This window comes from Caloenas nicobarica, chromosome 3 (assembly GCF_036013445.1).
Source record: "Caloenas nicobarica isolate bCalNic1 chromosome 3, bCalNic1.hap1, whole genome shotgun sequence".
Lineage (NCBI taxonomy): Eukaryota > Metazoa > Chordata > Aves > Columbiformes > Columbidae > Caloenas > Caloenas nicobarica.
Window position 1 is genome coordinate 111,343,975 of NC_088247.1, and position 19,005 is coordinate 111,362,979.

The 19,005-nt window shown below is 43.9% G+C and overlaps 1 protein-coding gene across 1 annotated transcript; it reads right to left on the reverse strand.

Annotated features, from left to right (window-relative positions):
- Positions 1-14,873: 14,873 nt before the first annotated feature.
- Positions 14,874-18,761, reverse strand: TMEM17 (transmembrane protein 17). Its single transcript, XM_065631717.1, has 4 exons — positions 18,622-18,761; positions 16,294-16,397; positions 15,927-16,040; positions 14,874-15,529 (listed from the first exon to the last, which is right to left on the reverse strand). Exons 1-4 carry the CDS (start codon positions 18,722-18,724, stop codon positions 15,203-15,205), a joined length of 648 nt encoding a protein of 215 aa, XP_065487789.1. The 5' UTR covers positions 18,725-18,761; the 3' UTR covers positions 14,874-15,202.
- Between the last annotated feature and the right edge of the window lie 244 nt (positions 18,762-19,005).

Genomic DNA, 19,005 nt, shown 5'->3' on the forward strand with positions numbered 1-19,005 from the left:
GCGATTTTTTTTTTGCAGTGGGAACTGTTCTCTCATGCATTATTGCTGAGCGACTATGGTGTGTGTGGCGGTTTCAAGAGGGTCTGTGATTTACTTGGAGACTGGGAGATGTCCTAGGTGCTGGTGAGGAGGAACAGTATTTGAATGTCAGCTGATTTTTTTTTTTTTTAAAGATCTTTACTGAGCCCTGGTTGAACTCATTCTTCCAAAATGCTTCAAGCTCATCTGATTGTTTTTCACTGGGTTTTGAAGCAGGCAGGGCAAGCCTCATCTAGCTGCAGAGCACTGTCCTTGGACACGACTCAACAAAGTAGGGAGAATATGTGGAGTCAGTTCTCCATGGGAGTAATGAAGAACAGGAGACACCTCATTTAATATGTGGTGGCCATGCCTGGGTAATGAAAGCAAAAAATAACCTGTGGGGAAAATCACTGCAAAGGGAGATGCTGGATTTTGGTTTCCTTTCCCACACCCAGGAGAGAGACAGGAAAGGGACATGGGCATTCACAGCCTGCTGGGATGCCACTCGTGTCTTCTGCTGCACATGAACTTCTGCCTGTTGGTAGAAGCTGATGTTATTGCTGTATGGAGGGAGACCCAGGGGCTCAGATGTCCCCATGTGCCCCGGCAGGTTTAGGAGGACACCCCCGTCTTGTTCCCTGCCAGCCTCCTCCTCTCACTCTCCTTCTCCATTGCATCTGCATGTTGAGGAGGAACCTCAGGCTCATCTAAGGCCTCATTTAAGGTACTAGGTCAGGGGTGTCAAACTCATTTTCACCAGGGGCCACATCAGCCTCCTGGTTGCCTTCAAATGGACCTTATAACTACTGTATAAGTACTCCTACATTTATATAGTCCTAAAATTACATTTGGCCCTTTGAAGGCAACCACGAGGCTGATGTGGCCTCTGGTGAAAATGAGTTTGACACCCCTGTACTAGATGGTAGAGCAGTAAATGGGCCGTAAGTTAGCAAAGAGGGGATTTTCATGGACAGATGATAAAGAGATGTTTGTAGGAGTGGGGACGAAGGACGCTTCAGCCGCTGCTGTGACTGCTCCATGTGGCAGTGGCAGTGGAAAGGGCAGGTGGCATCCCAGCACTCGGGGCACCCACAAGCTCCCTGCTCCCTCAGGACAAACCCCACACCCCAAGGAGACCCAGGCTGGGCGGCAGCAGGGCTGGGGCATGCTCCACTGCTTCTCCCCTGCTGGAACAAGGATCCTTGCAGAGGACCACGCAAGGAGGTAACCAACCTTGAGACACAGGTCTATGGAAATATTAATCATCACGGATGTTGGCTTGCTTCTCCTTGTAGTTTCTGAGTAATACAGGTACTAAATTTCTGATGGCATCTGGATGATTGTGCAACCTGTGCTCCACAGGGCAGGGGCTACCAAGGAGTCTCCAGGGAGACTTTCACTGAAAAAGAGTTTTGGAAAAATACCTGAGTGTAATTGTACGCAGCACACCTAAAAAGGAGCAGCGGGGGAAAAAAGCTTCCTTCTGCCGATAGATGCTTTTGAGTGCCATTGATGCACTGACTTTGGCCGGATGAAATTAGCCATGTCCAGAGATGGGGAAACTCTGCTCAACTCTCTTTTCTCCATCTCCTCAGAGCAATTTGAATGCATCACCGTGCTTGCTCTAACCAGACAGCAGATAAAAAAATACTACAGGCCTTAAGCTTTATGTTTTTCTGAATTGGCCACCCAGGTGGCTATGTGTTGTAGCACTGCTGTTGTAGGAGGCACTCCTCACCAAACCGAACCTTCCTGGCTGTGACCTTTACATGCAATGTACATATGGGATGTCCTAAGCAATCCCTTGCAGTAAAGGGGGGTGTGGAGGCTCCAGTGAGCCCCATGACCCCACAGGAGGGCAGGAATAAGCCCTCCCACAGACAGACAAGGCTCACAGTGAGCTGCCTCTGCTTGCATTGCAAATGACTGAAACAAAACCAAAGCCTGAAGCCCAGGAGAAACAGCAGAATGGCTGCAGCTTATTGTTGTTGTTCAAAAATGCAGGCAGTCATGGGACTGGGTGGGTGATGAAAATTATTACGGTTTGGAGGGGCCCCTAGATGAAAAGCTTAGGGATTGGTGCAGCTTAGTTTAAAGAGTAAAGAAAGAAAAGGCTGTGGTGGTGATATAGATCCTCACTGGCTTCTCTCATGGTAGAGGAATGAGGAGACGCTCCCTGAAAGCAATCTGCAAAGGCAAATTTTAAACTCATAAAGCAAATATTATTTTTTAATCATGTGAAATGGGGCAGCGGAGTTCACTGACAGCAGATACGGCTGACAGGAAGTTCTGCGGTGCCCGAATGGGAGTTAGGTATGGGGGCAAGGATTGAGGACAACCCATGGTTAAGTGAAAATACGTGATGAAGGGTTTGAAGGTTTCCTACTTCAGGCCATAACCAGTGGGAGCGGGGAAGGGGTTTCTTGCACAGGAGACTAAGCCACGCGGGGCTGATGTTCTGGCCCCTAAAGCTGGGACTGAGCTGCAGAGGGTCATGCCAGCTGTGGACGAGGACCCTCCTCTGCTCAGTGTCCTGGCCAAAACGTGCCCCTTTGTGAGGGCTGATGTGTTGCTCTGAGGTGGCAACAGCTCGTCCTTCCCCACTGAGCACTGCCACACACTTCTGAGGCTTTGATGCAAGCAGGGTATGTGGCTTCATGCTGTGGTTTGAATGGCACTAGTCTGGTGAGGCTGTAATAGAGCCACAAACCAAGGACTATCCCTCCTGCAGAAATGTATAGCTGTATTTTGTGGACTGACTGGATGACACCCACTCACGTGAGTGATTGTGATGCAGAAGAATGCAGTAAATATGGCTAAGAAATGACTTGGGGATGCTGGGCAGCAACAGGGCAGTGTATTAGAGCTCTTGGAGAGCCCCATCTCCTGGAAAGTTCAGGCTGCTTCTGAGCAGTGATTTCCCACTGAACTTCCCTTGGGGAGCCTTTTGAGGGCCAGCATCACTGGTTCAAAAGCCGAAACACTAGCACTCAGACCATCCCAGGTGGACAGAGGCTTCTAGTTACCCCAAATCCATCAACTTCAGTTGGAGCCGGGCTGCTGGAGAACGTGGAGGTCAGGCCACGCAAGCTGGTGTGCAGCAAGGCAGCAGCGGGTGAGCACATGAGTACTGGAGGGAAGGGGTGAGAGCCGGGTTGGAAAGCATGTGGCTTTGAATCTGACTGGATTTTGGGCTGAAAGCTCTAAATTAAGCCATCCTGTGATGCAGGTTTGAGGACGGACAGTGACAACATGAGGCAGCTGAAGTGGTTTCCATCGTGCTGCAATGGGAGGTGTGGTGGGTGCGTTAAGTGTAGATATATTTGCATCAGCTTCAAATTAATGAGGCAGAGCAGAGAAATGAAACCCGCTCCTTTGTAAATATATGACATTTTTCTTCTAGCCTGGTCTAAAAGCCTATTCTCCTATTTCCTACGTCTCCAGAGGCGGCAGCTGAGGCTCCCCACCCACCCTGTGGATATCACGTGAGAGTTTGATTTCTGCATTTGAGCTGCTGCCATGTACACAGTGATTACCTGCAGATGTGTGTGTGCAAGCAGGGGCTCTGCAGCGATGCAGCAGAGAAGGCGGCTTCATGGGGGTGAGGAGTGCTGTCTAAATAGTGAGATTTCCTGGAAGGAGGCAGCACATGCCTTGAATTGGGTCTGTTCCCAGAGCATCTTAACTCGCAAGTGATTAGCTGTTAATTATTATGCTATAAATTACTTAATAAATTAGTATTCTTCACAGGACCTATTGTACCATATGACATCTGCTAAGCTGTGTGAAATAAACATAATTACTGTTGCAGGAACGTAATTATAGCTCTTCCACCCAAATTCTTGCGCAGCCACCAGCTGTGGCATGAATGCCTTTTTCATGGCAATGCACAGGCAGTGCCACCGTGCACCACCAGCCACCTTGTCCCCACCTCCAACCTTGCTTTCAGCTTTCCAGCCAACACTGGGATTCAACCAACAGAAGGCAAAAAACTCATGCCCAGCTGCACATCACCTGTGTTTCAGCCTCAGCATCAGGCTTAAAAGCACCCTGAGGATAACATTAAGCTCTCTGTAGCTAGCTTAAAAAAACCCCAAAAAACCACAAAACCCCAAAATCCTACTAAACTTACTGATTTTATCCCAGTTTTGTTTATAAATTTTCTTGCTTTATGAGGCTATAATAGTTAAAACTCCAAGGAAGAGTGCATTGTCCTGCTGGAGTACTTCAGTTCAAAATGTTTTTCCAGTGATCTAACTTTGTTTATGGCTCTGAAAAGGGAGAGGTGGAGTCTCTTAACTGAGATCATCAAAATATTTGTGCTGGTATGTGCTTTTTAGTCCTGCCCTTGAAATAATTCAACTTAGCTGTGGCTTGACTTGTTTTGGGCATTTGAGCTTTAATTATTTCCCTCCAGTCCTTATTGGGCTGACTTGTGGTAACTGGCCATGGGACTATGTAATTGTGGGCTTGGGTGTTTTCAGTTGTTTTTGGGGACATGCAGTGGTCTGGGCTTGCTCAGAGGTGGAAAGGGAAATAGGAGAGTGCAGCACAAAAACATCTGCACATGGCTTAATAAGTACAACAGCTTAAACTTATTTAAGAGGTTTTCTAACATACTGAGCTGAAGTGCCTCCCTTAAGGGCAGGCCGTATATGTGAAAGATACACTGCAGTAAAGATGTGCTTGATAATGCTAACCGTACCAGGATTTTGGTCTTAGCTTCTACAATTGAACTACACGGTCACAGTGACGATAGGCAATTTTATTCTAGGATTTCCATGTTCCTCTGTATGTCCCATAGACCTTGTCACACTCTCTTCTCCACTCGAGAGACAAGTCATAGGAAAGATCTGACAGGGCTTCAGTGTTACAACCTGGGAACATTTAAAGTGATCGGATTTTTTTTTTTTTGAAGGAGTTGCTGGGCTTCTTCTAGAATTCAAATCTCTTAAGGCAGATGGCTGAAGCCAGTATATCCTGCAGAAGGAGCCATGTGCTGTGTCTCAGCCTAAGCGGCCGTCCTCCCACTGACGGTGTGGCACACCAGAAACTTTTGCAAAGAGCTTTTCGTTGCTAGTTCAATTTCCTACGTGAAGCACCACTTTAAAATACGGGCCTGTTTGTTATTGATTTCTCCCAACTGTAGAGGAAGAGGAAAATAATTCCTTTTCTATTGTAACTGGCTGGCAGTAAGCTACGCTACACCCACCCACACTGCCTCTGCCTGTGCCCAGGCTGCTTACACAGTGTGTACTGCATCTCCCCATTGACAGGTGCTGGTTCAGGCTGCTTTCCCCCTCCTCCCCTCATTTTAAGGAGAATGAAGGTGCCTGAGATAGAGGGTTTAGATAACTTGGGAAAGTTCAGCAGTGAATGAAACTCTGTGCTTGCTCTCCTGCCTCAGCTTCTTCATATGTTGCAAGGGATCAGGAAGATATCAACAGGGATAATAAGCACTAGGTATGACAATGGGGACTTCTTACATTGCTAGCAAGAGAAAAACCTGCCCTGCCCCTCTGCTGGCTGAAAACAGCATAGAAGATATTGCCAAGTTATTTTTTTCCCCTGAAAGGTTCCAGGCAACTGCATCCATGTAAGTGTGTGCTGCTGAAAGTGAAGCCAATGCCTCCAATTTCTATTAGTTTCCAAATCACACTGATGCAGCAGCAGAGCAAATGAGACCCTAAGCATTGCTCTGAACACAGCCCCAAAAAGCACTCTTCACACATCTAATGCATCAAAACTGTACAGAAGTGAAAGCAGGAACAAACTACATGTTAGAAAGTCTACAGGGTATTAATGATGTATAGTAAATGGGCGCTAAATAACAGAGCTGTCACTGCAAGGCTGCTATGTATCAGCATATGCACCCTAACTAAGCACTGAACCTGCTGTATATACCCGGTCTGCACACAACCGGCACTGGGTTTTCTGCAGGGCTGAGTTGCTTGTGCCTGGAAAAGTGCCCAATTCCCATGAAAGTGTGGGAAGAGCTGTGTTCTGAATATGCTTCATATGCAACGGTGATCAGATGGTATAAAATGGGCAATCCTGCATTGTGTATATAGCAAGTGGGACTGGCTAAAGTCTTCCAGCTTTGGGTGCAGAAGGGTCCATCAGCCTTCAGACACAGAATATCACCTGTTAACTGGCCAATTTCAGAAGTATTAATGACAAAGCAGTAAAATGGCTCGAAGAACTGTGCAATTTCACTAAATGTCCTGATCCTCTAAACCAGAAGAAGAAGACGGAAATATTTATTTATTTATTTTTACAAGCTCAAATCATTTATTCAGTGAGCGTATGGGCAGAGCTCTTAGCTGAAAGAGCTGATGTTCAGAGAAGGATGGCCTTTTGGCTCTGGTTAGGAAGTGCAGCCAAGTGCAGTTGGCAGCATCAACATGACAACCTTGCCTTTTCCCCTGCAGGAAAATACCCTCTCACCTTACTTCCCCCACCACAAGTGTTTTGCTTTAATTTTTGATTTTTTCTATGCTTGAAACAGGGCGATATGAATTTCTGGGTGCCAGGTCCTCTGAACAAAAAAAACCTAAAACAGCGAAGAAACCTTTTGAGGATGAGAAGGTACCAGGTGACATTGTTGGAAGTCACTGATTTTCTGTAGACGTAATGAGAAACGAGTTGTATGTACCCAGGGTGCTGGGGTAAGGGGAACACAACTGCTTTCTCACTGAAGTGGGATGATGTACATCTCAGCAGCACTTATACAGTGCACGTACCCACTCTGGTTTTGCATTCAGATGGCTTTAGAATCATAGAACCATAACTTAAATCTAGCACTAAAGCATGTCCCTAAGAGCCTCATCTACACATCTTTTAAACACCTCCAGGGATGATGACTCAACCACTTCCCTGGGCAGCCTGTTCCAATGCTTCATAACCCTTTCCATGATGAAAGTTTTCCTAATATCCAATCTAAACCTCCCCTGGCACAACTTGAGGCCATTTCCACTTGTCCTATCACTTGCTACGTGGGAGAAGAGACCAACCCCCTCCATGCTACAACCTCCTTTCAGGTAGTTGCAGACAGCGATCAGGTCTCCCCTCAGCCTCCTTTTCTCCAGGCTGAACAGCCCCAGTTCCCTCAGCCGCTCCTTATCAGACTTGTGCTCCAGGCCCCTCACCAGCTTCATCGCCCTCCTCTGCACTCTCTCCAGCACCTTTTGCCTTTTATTTTTTTTCAGCTTTGCTGAAGTAGGAAGGTGCCCTGGCACACCAGGTGGGAATGTGTTGGCCAGGGAGCGTGGGAAGCTCTCGGCTTCCCGGACCAGCACCGGACCTTTACCAAAATGGACTTCAAAGCTGTGCTGAGCAATGTGAACACAGGCAAACGTGCCCTGTCCCACTCGTAGCTGTTGGGCTGCTTTGTTGCAGATGGTGTTTAGGACTGAACCAAATTACTCTTTCAGTGCATCCTAAATAAACCTTTAAAGACTTTTTCCTGGCTGTTTTTTTTTTTTTTTTCTTTTTAATTTTTTTTTCTTTTCCAACCTCTGTTATCACTGTAATACTTCATGCTTCTGGAAAAAAAATCAATATTCAAGAAAAAAGCAATCCACAGCTTTTCTTCATTTCAGCCTTTTGTGTCCTAGGGCTGTCCTAACTTAATGACTGACTTTTTATTGTGTTACATTTCACCATCATTGACTACAGCCAGCATGGCTAATCCTTTTGCTGCTGCCTTATCGGTATTTTTTTGCAATTCATGGTTTGTCCATTCTATTTTCACTGCTTTTAGGGTTTTTTCTTGTTTCCCTGACCCCTCAGTTCTAGGAAATTTGTGGCTCCCCTCTGTGATTGTTTAGTCTGGTAAGTTGTCACATACAAAGACAAGCAGGTAGTTAATATGGGGAGCATGATTTTGGCAGCTGCCATCACATTTTCTTCAGTTGGGAAAGAGGAAAAGTTCAATATTCTCCAAAGTTGACAACGTGGAAGGATTTCCATTCCTGATGGGAGTGATCTCCCTGTGCAGGGGGTACAGATCAGCATGTGCGTTTGCACATATGTAGAACGCTAATCTCTGTGGTATGAGTGGTGTTTACCTGTCGATGCCTGCCCAACACGGCATGCAAGCCCTGGTGGCAAGAGCTTACCTTTCCTAGGCCACAGGCTGCAGCTGCTTATTTTTCCTAAGTAAAACTGCATAAAAGAGTAGTTTCAAATTCTCAAGCCACACCATACACCCCGGGGAGCAGGGGGGGAAATGTCAAGGCAATCATAAAAGGACATTCTCTCTTTTTGTTTAGAGAAATACAGGCTGCACCGTGCTGATGCTCTACTATGAAGGTGCTATCACATGGGAGCAAGTGCCTCTGTGGCAGGAGAAGCATGTTATTTCTGCTACCTATCAATAAAAGCAGCTCCATCAAATAACTGGACAGGATGTGATTTTTTTTTTGGCAGATGAAAACACTTTCAGTTCTGAATAAATGATATTTAATAATCCCTCTCACTGGCTAAAAGTTCATGTTTGTATGTACTGGGCAGTACTCCTTTGTTTGCTCTTTACTCTTAGAACAGGACTGTAGATATTGTGTAGAGGTAGAGAGGATTGGTTTTCTATTTGGGGACTATACATATATATGTTTTCAGGCACAGGGTACCAGTATTTCCGTGCCTACCAGCATGAGACTAAGTCTTATTTCTTTTGGTGTGATTAGTTTTAAAAAAAAAAAAAAAGGCAAGGAAAAAAAAGAAAATCCTTGCCAAAACTACTACTACTCAAAACTGAGAAGTGTTTCTTTTTGATGGGACACATCAGCTGAACACACTTGCTCCCATCACAAGCTCTTCAATGTTGCACATCTGAGCCATTCACCAGCACAGTCCTGCATCACCTGCCATTGCTGCTCCTCACCAAGTACCTTTGTATCTCTTGGGCATGAGGAGACATCTGCTAATCAGCCAAAGCTACACCCAGGGCATCCCAAACAGCTGTCCCCATTCAACCCATTAATTCTGATTTTTGAGTTCTTTCAATCAGGGCTGCGAGATACTCCTAAAGTTGTTCCCAGCTGGGGTGCAGCCTGAGGCTGTTTGATCAGTTTTCCCTTCTGCAGTCAAGTATGTTCTTCTGGAGATAACTTCTCAGGGTAGTGTTGGCTAAGTGGCTCTGGCTTTCAGATGATAACTAAAGTAAGCAACAATCAACTGGTTATTCTTTCCTAGGAGCACAACTTTGTCTTAGCTAAAAAGATGCTAATAACTTTTGGAGGTATGTTTCTAACAGCATGATATCCTTGAATCTTTTCCATTGTCACAGTTTCTGTTCAGACAGGGCACCCTGAGGCACTGTCACTACATTCGTGGCACTCAGAGATATTCGGGATGCCTGCAGAAAGCCTCAGCCATGTGTTGAGGTTTTTCTATTCTTATCAGTTCTGGTAAAGCTTTATAGGCTGCTGGAATAGCCTGTGTGACTATTGGAAGATCCTTAGCAAAATGCTTCCCCTCCCTGGTGTTTTTATATATGCTCTGCTAACCATGCTGAATCATTTGAGACAGAGGGGGCAGGGGGGGAAAAGTGAGCTTTAGGTATCTCCAGGATTTTCAAAGTTAAGGCATTGTTCAAAGACTTGTCCAAGTACTTGCAGCTGCTTTACAAAGGGAGGATTTTTGGCTTTTCTGGCTGTGGTAAGATTTTGCTTCAAACTGAGGTGTTTGGAAAACAAACAAAAGTTCAAATATGGAATCCTTTAGCTATGTATTTTAATTGTTGACTTTACATTAATATCCTGCAGTCATAAGAATACTCGGGTATCTTCTGATGGGCTCTTGCAAGTTTTAATCCTGTGATAAATTCTATATTCCCTGTGGAAAAGGCCATAGGGTAAAGGACAAAGCAAAGAGAGAACAGCTGCCCATGCTAAAATCCCTTCTGTAATTCAAACAGGAGATCAAACACATTGACTGATTGTTCTGGATTGACACAAGCAGTATGTTCCTCTTTAAGTAACTGGGGACCAGTAGCTGCATAGAATGAGAGGTTCTGTTCAAAGCTCCAACCTGCCATAAGCTTTCTCTGTGTAAAGTAGTAAGAAATAAATCTCCCCTGGCATTAGCAGTACAAGTGATTAGGAACAGGTGTATCTGACGGCCTTCTCACCTTAGTGAATTTGGCTTATGCCAGGGTTTCAATAAATTGAGAATGTGGCAACTGAAGAGGGTTCAAGCATTTTTGCTTGAATTTTTGACTCTGCAACAACGTGGGTCTACTAGTGTGAATAAAGAAGGGTCTTTTCTATTCCTTAAAGAACAACAGCACCTTCTTTCATAGACTGCAGGAACTCTCTCTCTAACACTGGATGTTCAAGGCAGCTCTCAAGGAAGTCACTAATACTTCTCAAATTCACCAGGGAAGCCACAGGTCTTAGTATGGTTGTGCTTGCAGCTGCCTGCCAGTTTTGTTCCACTCCTCCCTACTGTTTCTCTGTTGTGCTTGTGTCTCTTGGCCAGTATGTGCTTCCCAGGGACTATATTTTTACTATTTTCAAACCTTGGATTGTCTGAAGAAGAAAGTGTATTTTTCATAACAAGCCACAAAAGTTGCTTGTATTTAATGAATGTGGAACTGTGTCCTGTAGGCTGCTTCTTAGCTGGTAGAATAACATTTCCTCTGAATCCCTATGAGACTTCAAGCTAGTAACTTAGCACGTTGATTTCCTCTTAATAAATCCCCTGCTTCATGTACCCAGGGGCTCCTTCAGTGGTATCAATCATCAACATACTCATTTGCCCTCAGTGTTACACTTTTTGAACCTATTTATTCTGCTATAGTTTAAATTATTCTTGGTCTTACCAGCTGACCCTCATATACTGCTTTGTCTGCCTCCTATAGATGACCTCTTTATTATCTTTGCTTTTTGCGAAGCACTGAACAAAGACCTCTTTAACTGCTGACATCTGATCTTTGTCCTTGAGAAGCAAAATGTGTTTTTCAAAAGAAATGATCTCTGCAGCCTTACCCAGCTATCAAATATGACTATTGACTATCTTATCAGACTGTGTAATGATGCTAATTCTACCTGCTTCACTAACTATCTGAAGATTAACACTAAGTGTAGTCTATTTTATGAGAGACAGAGGCAAGAGTGAAATGTATGATCTCATTCCTCTGGGTGCAATTCTCTCATCAATCTGAAAGAGTGAATTGTTGGTATAGAAAGGTTAATGCTGTACCCTCTTTTTTATCAGTTGTCTTTTTTTTTTTTTTCTCCCAAATCTGCCTTATCTCGTGTCTGCTTTATCAGATCTGCTTTAAGCCTCTTCCAAATTTAATTTCCCCTTCTCAGAAGTCCTGCTACTATTAAAAAAATAGAAATCCTTTTACAAAATCTATTTTAGAGAAGGAATACATGCAGAGTTCAGATACTAACAACTCAGCAAATATGCCCTTGAATACAAAATATACCTCAACTTCAAATTGATCAGTAACCTAAAAAAGAGCATTTTAAGATAATATGCCCATTCCTAATTTCTTTGCTTTGGTTAAAGGAAATATGTTGGTACAAATTTCCTTTAAAATTGGCTGTTGGCCTTTGCTAACAGTAAACTTGGTGAAATGAAATAACTGAATTCTGTACACAGACTTTTGCCATTCAAAGATCTTGCTTGTGAAGGGGAAGCTCTTGGGAGCTAGCTGGATCATAAAAAAACCCCACCATGTTTTGTGGTTTTCTCTGCACAAACCCTAGAGTGGCAAAAAGCCCCTATTGTACAGCTTGTGTCCAAAACCATTTGGATGCTGCTCAATGAACCTCTGCTAGTTTTCAGTGTTCTTGAGTTCCATCCTTTCACCTCTGTTTCAGCCCATTGTATAGAGAGAGGGAGGGAAAACACCAAACCTCCTCCCTCCCCAAACACCTGCTTTGCTGAACCTCAAATTCTCGTGTTCTATTCATGAATGCTTTGCACTGCAAGATGTGGATATCCTTCCTGTTATGGGACAACATACCTGCTCACAGCTACCGGAGGAACTGGAGGATTTATGGACTGTTGGCTTTCCTGCTGTGCCCCTTTGAAGTTCTCACATACCTTTCATTGCTTCCAGTCTGTTCTAAACTTCTTGATTAAAAACAAACCAACCTTCCTAAGTTTTTCTTTAAAATGTTAATGCCATTATTGCTGCTTTGCTCTTGATGCTAAAAGTTCCTCTATTTTCTGATTTATACTTACTGCACAAGTACCTTCTGTAGTGTTTTTCTATTTTTTCTTCTCACATATTTTACTTGATTCTCCGCCCTGCCAATATGCTTATGGGAAATTTCTGTTCTTAGGTTTGCTATGTGTCCGAAATTTGACCCTTACAAGTGACTAGTATATTTTCTGCTTGTTTGACATCTCGCAAGTTCTTGTGAAATCCTGAGCGCTACTGAAATTTTCTTCTCTTTTCTCTGGGTACACCAGGGGTAGGAAACTCGGACAAAACTGCAGCTGTAGGCACTGAATGTGAGTTCTAGGTGATTGCAGGCTTTCTTCATAATTAAATGTTTAAATTGGTAATGATGAAATAAAAAAATAGACTAGCAGGTCTGTTAGGAAGCCTGAGCAGAGAGAATGAAGAGATCTTGTGTTTATCAGATATGTTGCTGAAGCTTTACGTTACGGAATGATTTCTACTTAAGCATTTCCTGGCAACCTTATTTCTAACAGTGCTTCTCCAAATTCTGTTTCCTGTATTGCCTCACTGATGTTCTGTCTCTCTCTCCAGCAAAGAGCTGTGTGTCCCTGTATCTTTGGCTCCGGATAATTGTCTTGCATGGCAATTTGATCTTCCAAGTGCATGATTTCCTTATCACTAAAAGCAAGGATTTTTGAATCGTATCTCATGGCCTTAGCCTGGAGGCCAGTTCCTCGTCACCAGTGTTAGTATAAAGCTGAAAAAAAAAAGTCAACTATATGTTGTATTTGATGTACTTGGCTTTAAAAACTTTCCCACCCATTATACTCAATCTCACAAAAGAGTTTAAGTTTTAAACTTTAAGGTGGTGCAGGAAAGAAAACTAACAAATACACCATTTTCTAGTTAAGGTAAGAAGCTGGATTATAACAGGTAAACACTCTACCTCCTCAGAGGTTGGCTTACTGTACTCTTTTAGTGTACTTCCCTACTAATCTCCCATAGTGGGATTTTAATAAGGGGAACAGGCAAGCTACCTGCAGAGCAGGAGAGACGGCAACTGCCCTTGTGCCTCTTCCAAGCTGTTCCCATGTTCTTCCTGTCATGGGCAGACTCGGAGAGCCCGTGTGTCTATGGAAAAGATACTGCTTTCCCTGAACTTTCCTGAGTGTTCTTACAGACAAACTATTGGAAAGCATTGACAAGTAGCAGTGTTCGGCTTCCATGCTGCATCATTAGCCTGTGTTTCACTAGCACTCGGATTTTTCTAGTGGTGGATGTGATCTCCTTGGAGGTCTACCCTACATCCATGGCAGGGAGGAGCAGCCTTTGGTGTTAGTCCCATTGTATTTGGGCAGCAAGAGGCAGCCCTTCATGGCAACCAAGGCACTAAGACATGTGAGACACAGTTCACGATCACTGGGGAAAATAAGCTCTGAGGTATTTGATGTCTGTTTGGCCTGTCAGGACCCATTATGCTGTTATCTCTTATTGTACTGGATCTTACCAAGATTCTGCAGCTCATCAGCCCTGGCATTGGCACTCTCCAGTAATGTAATTGTGGTTGACATAAAAGTATCTGCAATGTTCCCATTGCATCAGTTAAGAACGTTTCTACAAGGAGTTTCTAATGCTGTAAAAGTGATTCTGAACTGATGTAACTTCTGCTTAAACCTCACTGTCTCTCTTGCAGTTTCCGAATATGGGACCCTAAATGTTTCAAATTACGTGTTAAAGACACTCCTGGAGACTCTTTTACATAAATCCTTTTTCTGCACAGTAGTCAACTCAAGGCAGTAGGTTGTTTAAAAACAAAGGGGTGTGTGCTCTGCTAATATGTTTTATAGTAACAAAGAAGAGGAAATTTAGAACTAATTGTACCTTTCACTCACCAATTAAAAGAAAATGAACTGTTTTGGTATAAAGCAAAACTAATGTCATCTTTTTGCTAGAGGTTCTATAAGCTTTAAATATGCAGTAGCTTTAAGCATCCTGTGTGTTTTTCACGGTAGACCCATCTTCTTCATGTTCCTTTGAGCAGACAGGGTGTTTGTGCCAGCTCTGAAAACTGATGACTCTTGTCCTGCTGAAGACTCAAAAGGTTAGATGAACAATTCATTTGAACTTTTGCCCATCCCTCCTTGACAGAAAAAGTGAACTTTTAGCCATTACCAAAACTGGAGCAGATATTCTTAGGCATTAATACAAATAATAGGAATGAAAGAGCCTTGGTATATGTCCTGGCTTGTGAGAAACAGGCTCTGCCTTTCAGTAACGTAAACCAATTTTTTAAATGGCTATAATTTTGCTACTGCTGACTTATTGAGTCCTGTGAGAAAATGGCACCACCCTGTTTAAATGGCTTGATAGCTAAAACTAGCTAGGCCAAAGAAGATGAGTGTATGTGTCTTGAGGAAGAAATATTTTTAAAATTCCATTCCTGGTTTATTAGTAAGGAATTCCTAGTGCTGGAATTATCTGCAAGACCATCTCTGAAACTGTAGTCTTTGTTCGCTATCTTGTCATTGTTCTTGCTGCCCTTCAAGATTTCTTGGGGTTCTTTAGTTTGGGGTTTTTTTTTTTTGCTTAACTGAGGTACCAGACATTAAATATGTGCAATATATCTGGAAGGGTAGAGAGAACAGGTATCGGCATCAACGCAAATAAAAATGTGTATAAAATATTTATTGTAAACAAAACAACTCTGTGCAAACAGTGAAGAAAAAAAGGCTTTTTTTTTTAAATGTCACATGACTTTGTAAAATGTAAAAACCACCAAATCTGTTCTGTTGATATTCTATGCAGTAACAGTCCACAAACAGTCCACTCAAGCCACTTACATAACTGGCACTTTTTTTTTTTCTGTTTTATTTTCTTTCTAGCAGAGTGGAGCTCCAATCTCTGAAGTTTAATGTTGGCTCTCAAAAAAGATCTGTTGTTTTAATATCTTTGATGTAGGAAGGTAAAGAATCACCCAACAAAACAAAACCAGAGCTGTAGCAGCATGAGGCTTGACTCTGTTGGCTTCTCAGGCCCTCAGTGTGTGATTCCCCAGCCAGCACTGGGGCCCCCACAAGCCATGGAAACTGCTCTCTCTTCTATACCCAGGCTGTAAAACTCGGGTGCAGGATGTTCCTCCAGCTGGTCAAATTCATTAAGACGGAAGTGAGCTGCCAGTTTGTTCACCGTTCTTTTCAGGGTGACAAAGGCTGCAATGACTTGGAAGCTGAGAAAGAGGGCAAAGATGATGTTGACTGCTCGCTCCAGTGGCTGAATTTTCAGACCTTCATTAAATAGCAAGAAGAGAATGACAGGCAACTGCAGGAGGAGACTCAGTAGCCAAAACCCAGCCAGCTCAGGGACCTATAATAAGGAGACATCACCTATTAAAAACTGGCAGTTGGAGATGAGGAAAATCCAAAATCCTGTGAAGAAATTTTTTTTCAATTTTTCCAAAAGCCAGGACATAATGTGAAACAGTAAAGTGAGGTGGCTAAATATTCCTACATACTATGTTTTTAGCCATACTTATTTTTTCTGACAAGTTACAGGGAGCAAGAGGGCTCTCTTCTGAGGGAAAATTTCTTGGTATGTACAAAATTAAATGGAATCTGATGCAAAACGAATAGAAGATGCAGACTGTAACTTAAGAGAAATAACCATCTCCTCAACTTAAATCTCTTGGATGAACTGGTTGACCATTTTATTTAATTCCAGTAAGCTCTCCTGCACAAATTGACATGCACATGTGGTAACATACCTTCTCCTGCAAATTGCCCACGTACCCCAGGTAGAGTCGAATGACCTCTATCAGAGAGACGAGGATCATGATTGTGACCAGGATGAACTTGTAGTAGTCTGACAAGACTGGATACTAGAAGGCAGAAGAGGGTAAATGTTTCTGCTATGCTGCTTCATAACATGCTGTTTATGATTAAATTAAGGCACTGTATGCTACTGTAAGTTGACAGTGTTGTATTGGCTTTCAAATACTCTTGAACCTTCAGTTTCAAGGAATTCCCAAATAAACCTAATAACCTCTAATTCCACTGAGGTCTATCTCAGTACTAGGTGTTTGATCAGAAACATCTTACCTTTGCAAACCTTCATTTTCCTTCAGGACTCACCTTCAGATGGAGCATGACAACTGTGCTGAGCCACCAAAATGGGAAAAAATAAACATTGAAATAGAGGGACATCTGCAGCGGTAAACTGGAAATTATTTCAATACCTGTAGACAGAGAGAAGTCTATCATTCCACCTCCCTTCCATAAATATGACACAAAGATCCTGCTCCATCTTGACTTCAAGCAGGGCATTAACACTCTTCCCAGTCAAATGTTAAGACAAATATTTCTGTATATCCAGAGGAAAACTTCTTACCCTATCTTGAGTTACACCATTTCCTAGAATCTAATGCAACTTTTAGTTCACAGGACACATAAATTTTATAACACAGTCATATATTTAAGTTCAGTATCTGCTGATTACCTGGTGGCTTATGGCTTACTCCACAACCTCGGACTGGTAGGCTTAGCTCAAGTAGTACTGTATACTGACCTTGCAGATTTAGTGGTTATTTCATTGCTGTTCCTAAGAGAACGGCCAAAGTTTAAATGAGTATGTACTGGATTGTCATTATTTTGCAGATGATCCTCCTGAGTAAGGACTTACTGCTAGAGAGCAGGTTTGTATTGCCCACTTTCCATTTTCAATCTTTATTTAAATAGACATTTGAACAGAAGCAATGTTGTAAGAAGCCAGTAATTCATGTAGTTCTTAAGAGCTAACCATTTCAAACATGTCAAACGAACTTAACCTTGAAAGTCTGCAGAGAACAAAATGCATTCATACAATGTAAAGAAAAGCAAATATTGAACTCTAACACGCAGACAGTAAATACTTAGGATTTAATAACAGGCCTTCAAGATTAGACTTAGAATGCCCTTTTACATTTTACCTTGTTTTGAGGGAATAATTCATTTTTAATGGGTGAAGTTTTATTGCCATATTCTAGTTAACTGATACAGTATCCACTTAAATTACCAGCAGTCTGATTTCTCATGTTTTCCCCAAATGAAGTCTGTAGGTACATCTTCACTTGGTACTTTCTGAGCGGGTTTAGAAAGTATTAATTGTGACCTGCTGATTTGTATTCGAGTCCTGTGCCCCTGTCAGTCACAATGATGATATTTGATTGAAAATTAGTCTGAATAGTCACATTGTCTGACTTCCAACCTCAGAACCATCTCTCTTCTGACATTGCCTTTTCCTTCCATATCCTCAACCACTCTCAACTACACAAAGAAAATGAGTACTCCTATCTTGAAATGACTTTTTTATTATTTTATCAGCTTTGAATGGATTTATCAGTTGAAATGAATGTAGCCTCTCCATATAGACAGACTGTTTATTGTCATGCCTACTTTCACTCTAAAGGTATGACAAGGGGGCATGCTGGCCTGCAAGTTTCACTGATGATGAAGGCAGAGTTCTCGGTCATTATGACAGACTTGGAAATATAAAGAGAAAGCTGGCATATTGCAAGTTTGAGTTTCTGTTACCTAGCTCAGTATATCTTGTCATTCTTTAAGCATCTGGTGTCCTAACTGTGCAGGACTACTGGCTTTAAAACAATAGCTTGGTTCCCTTATTTGTTCTGTGCTCTTCATAAATAATTTTTAGTTTTTATTTGGGCACAGGCAGAGTGCCCATTGTGTAACAGTGGATTTTATCTGCAATATTTTAAGCAAAGAAGCTTACCAAGCTTTAAAGAGTGGGTGTAATGTGTTCTCTGCACATTATTTTATATCAAGACTGTTCCCTGTTTAACAAAGGAAGCCTGTCCCAGGCCTGCAACATGGCGGTGCGGGGAGCGCAGGGTGACAGAGCAGCTGCTGTAGTTTCACTCCAGACAACATCCAATAGAAGGGTGTGTTGTGACAGGACCGTGGGTAATAGTTTTAAACTAAAGGAGGGGAGATTCAGGCTAGACATGAACAAGAAATCTTTTACACAGAGGGTGGTGAGACACCGGCCCACGTTGCCCAGAGAGGTGGTGGATGCCCCATCCCTGGAAACACCTCAGGCCAGGCTGGACGGGGCTCTGAGCAACCTGAGCTGGTTGAAGATGTCCCTGCTCATGGCAGGGGGTTGCACTAGATGACCTTTGAAGGTCCTTTCCAACCCAAACCCACCCCTGCGGATTGCAGGGCCCTGCCTGGGGTGAACAGGGAGCCAGCCGGGGAGGCCCCGCCGGTGGGACCACGCAGCCCTCACGGCCCTTCCCCGGGGCGGGCGGGCACGGCCGTCAGCGCCGTGTCCCGCCCCAACGGCCGCCAGGTGACGCCTGACGCCATCTTCATTCCTGGGAAGCTTCCCCCACCCCTCGCCCCGGCCGCACCCGCCGCCATTTTTGTTGCTGGCTCACCGCCCGGCGGGCCGCTGCGCGTTACCTGCGCGGTCGGCCGGGTACTGCGGGCCGGGGCGGTGGCTGTCGGTGAAGACGGTGCGGCTGAAGGAGCCCAGCCGCCTCCTCAGGGGCTCGGGCAGCGACATGCTACGCTGCACCCGCCGGTGCCGTGGCGCGCAGGCGCGGTGGGGAGGCGGCGGCGCCGGGCGCTCGCCGCCAGCCGCGGGCGGGGCCCTCGGCTCCCCCGGGGGGTCCGGGGCGGGGCGAGGCCTGTCCCAGCGCTGGGAAGAGGGGACCGGTGCTTCTACCTCGGGGACCGTGTCGTAGTGGAGCTTTCTGGGAGAGATACCGAGAGCAGAAATGTATCATAGAATAATTTCGTTTGGAAGAGACCCTCAGGATCGTGGAGTCCAGCCATAACCTAACT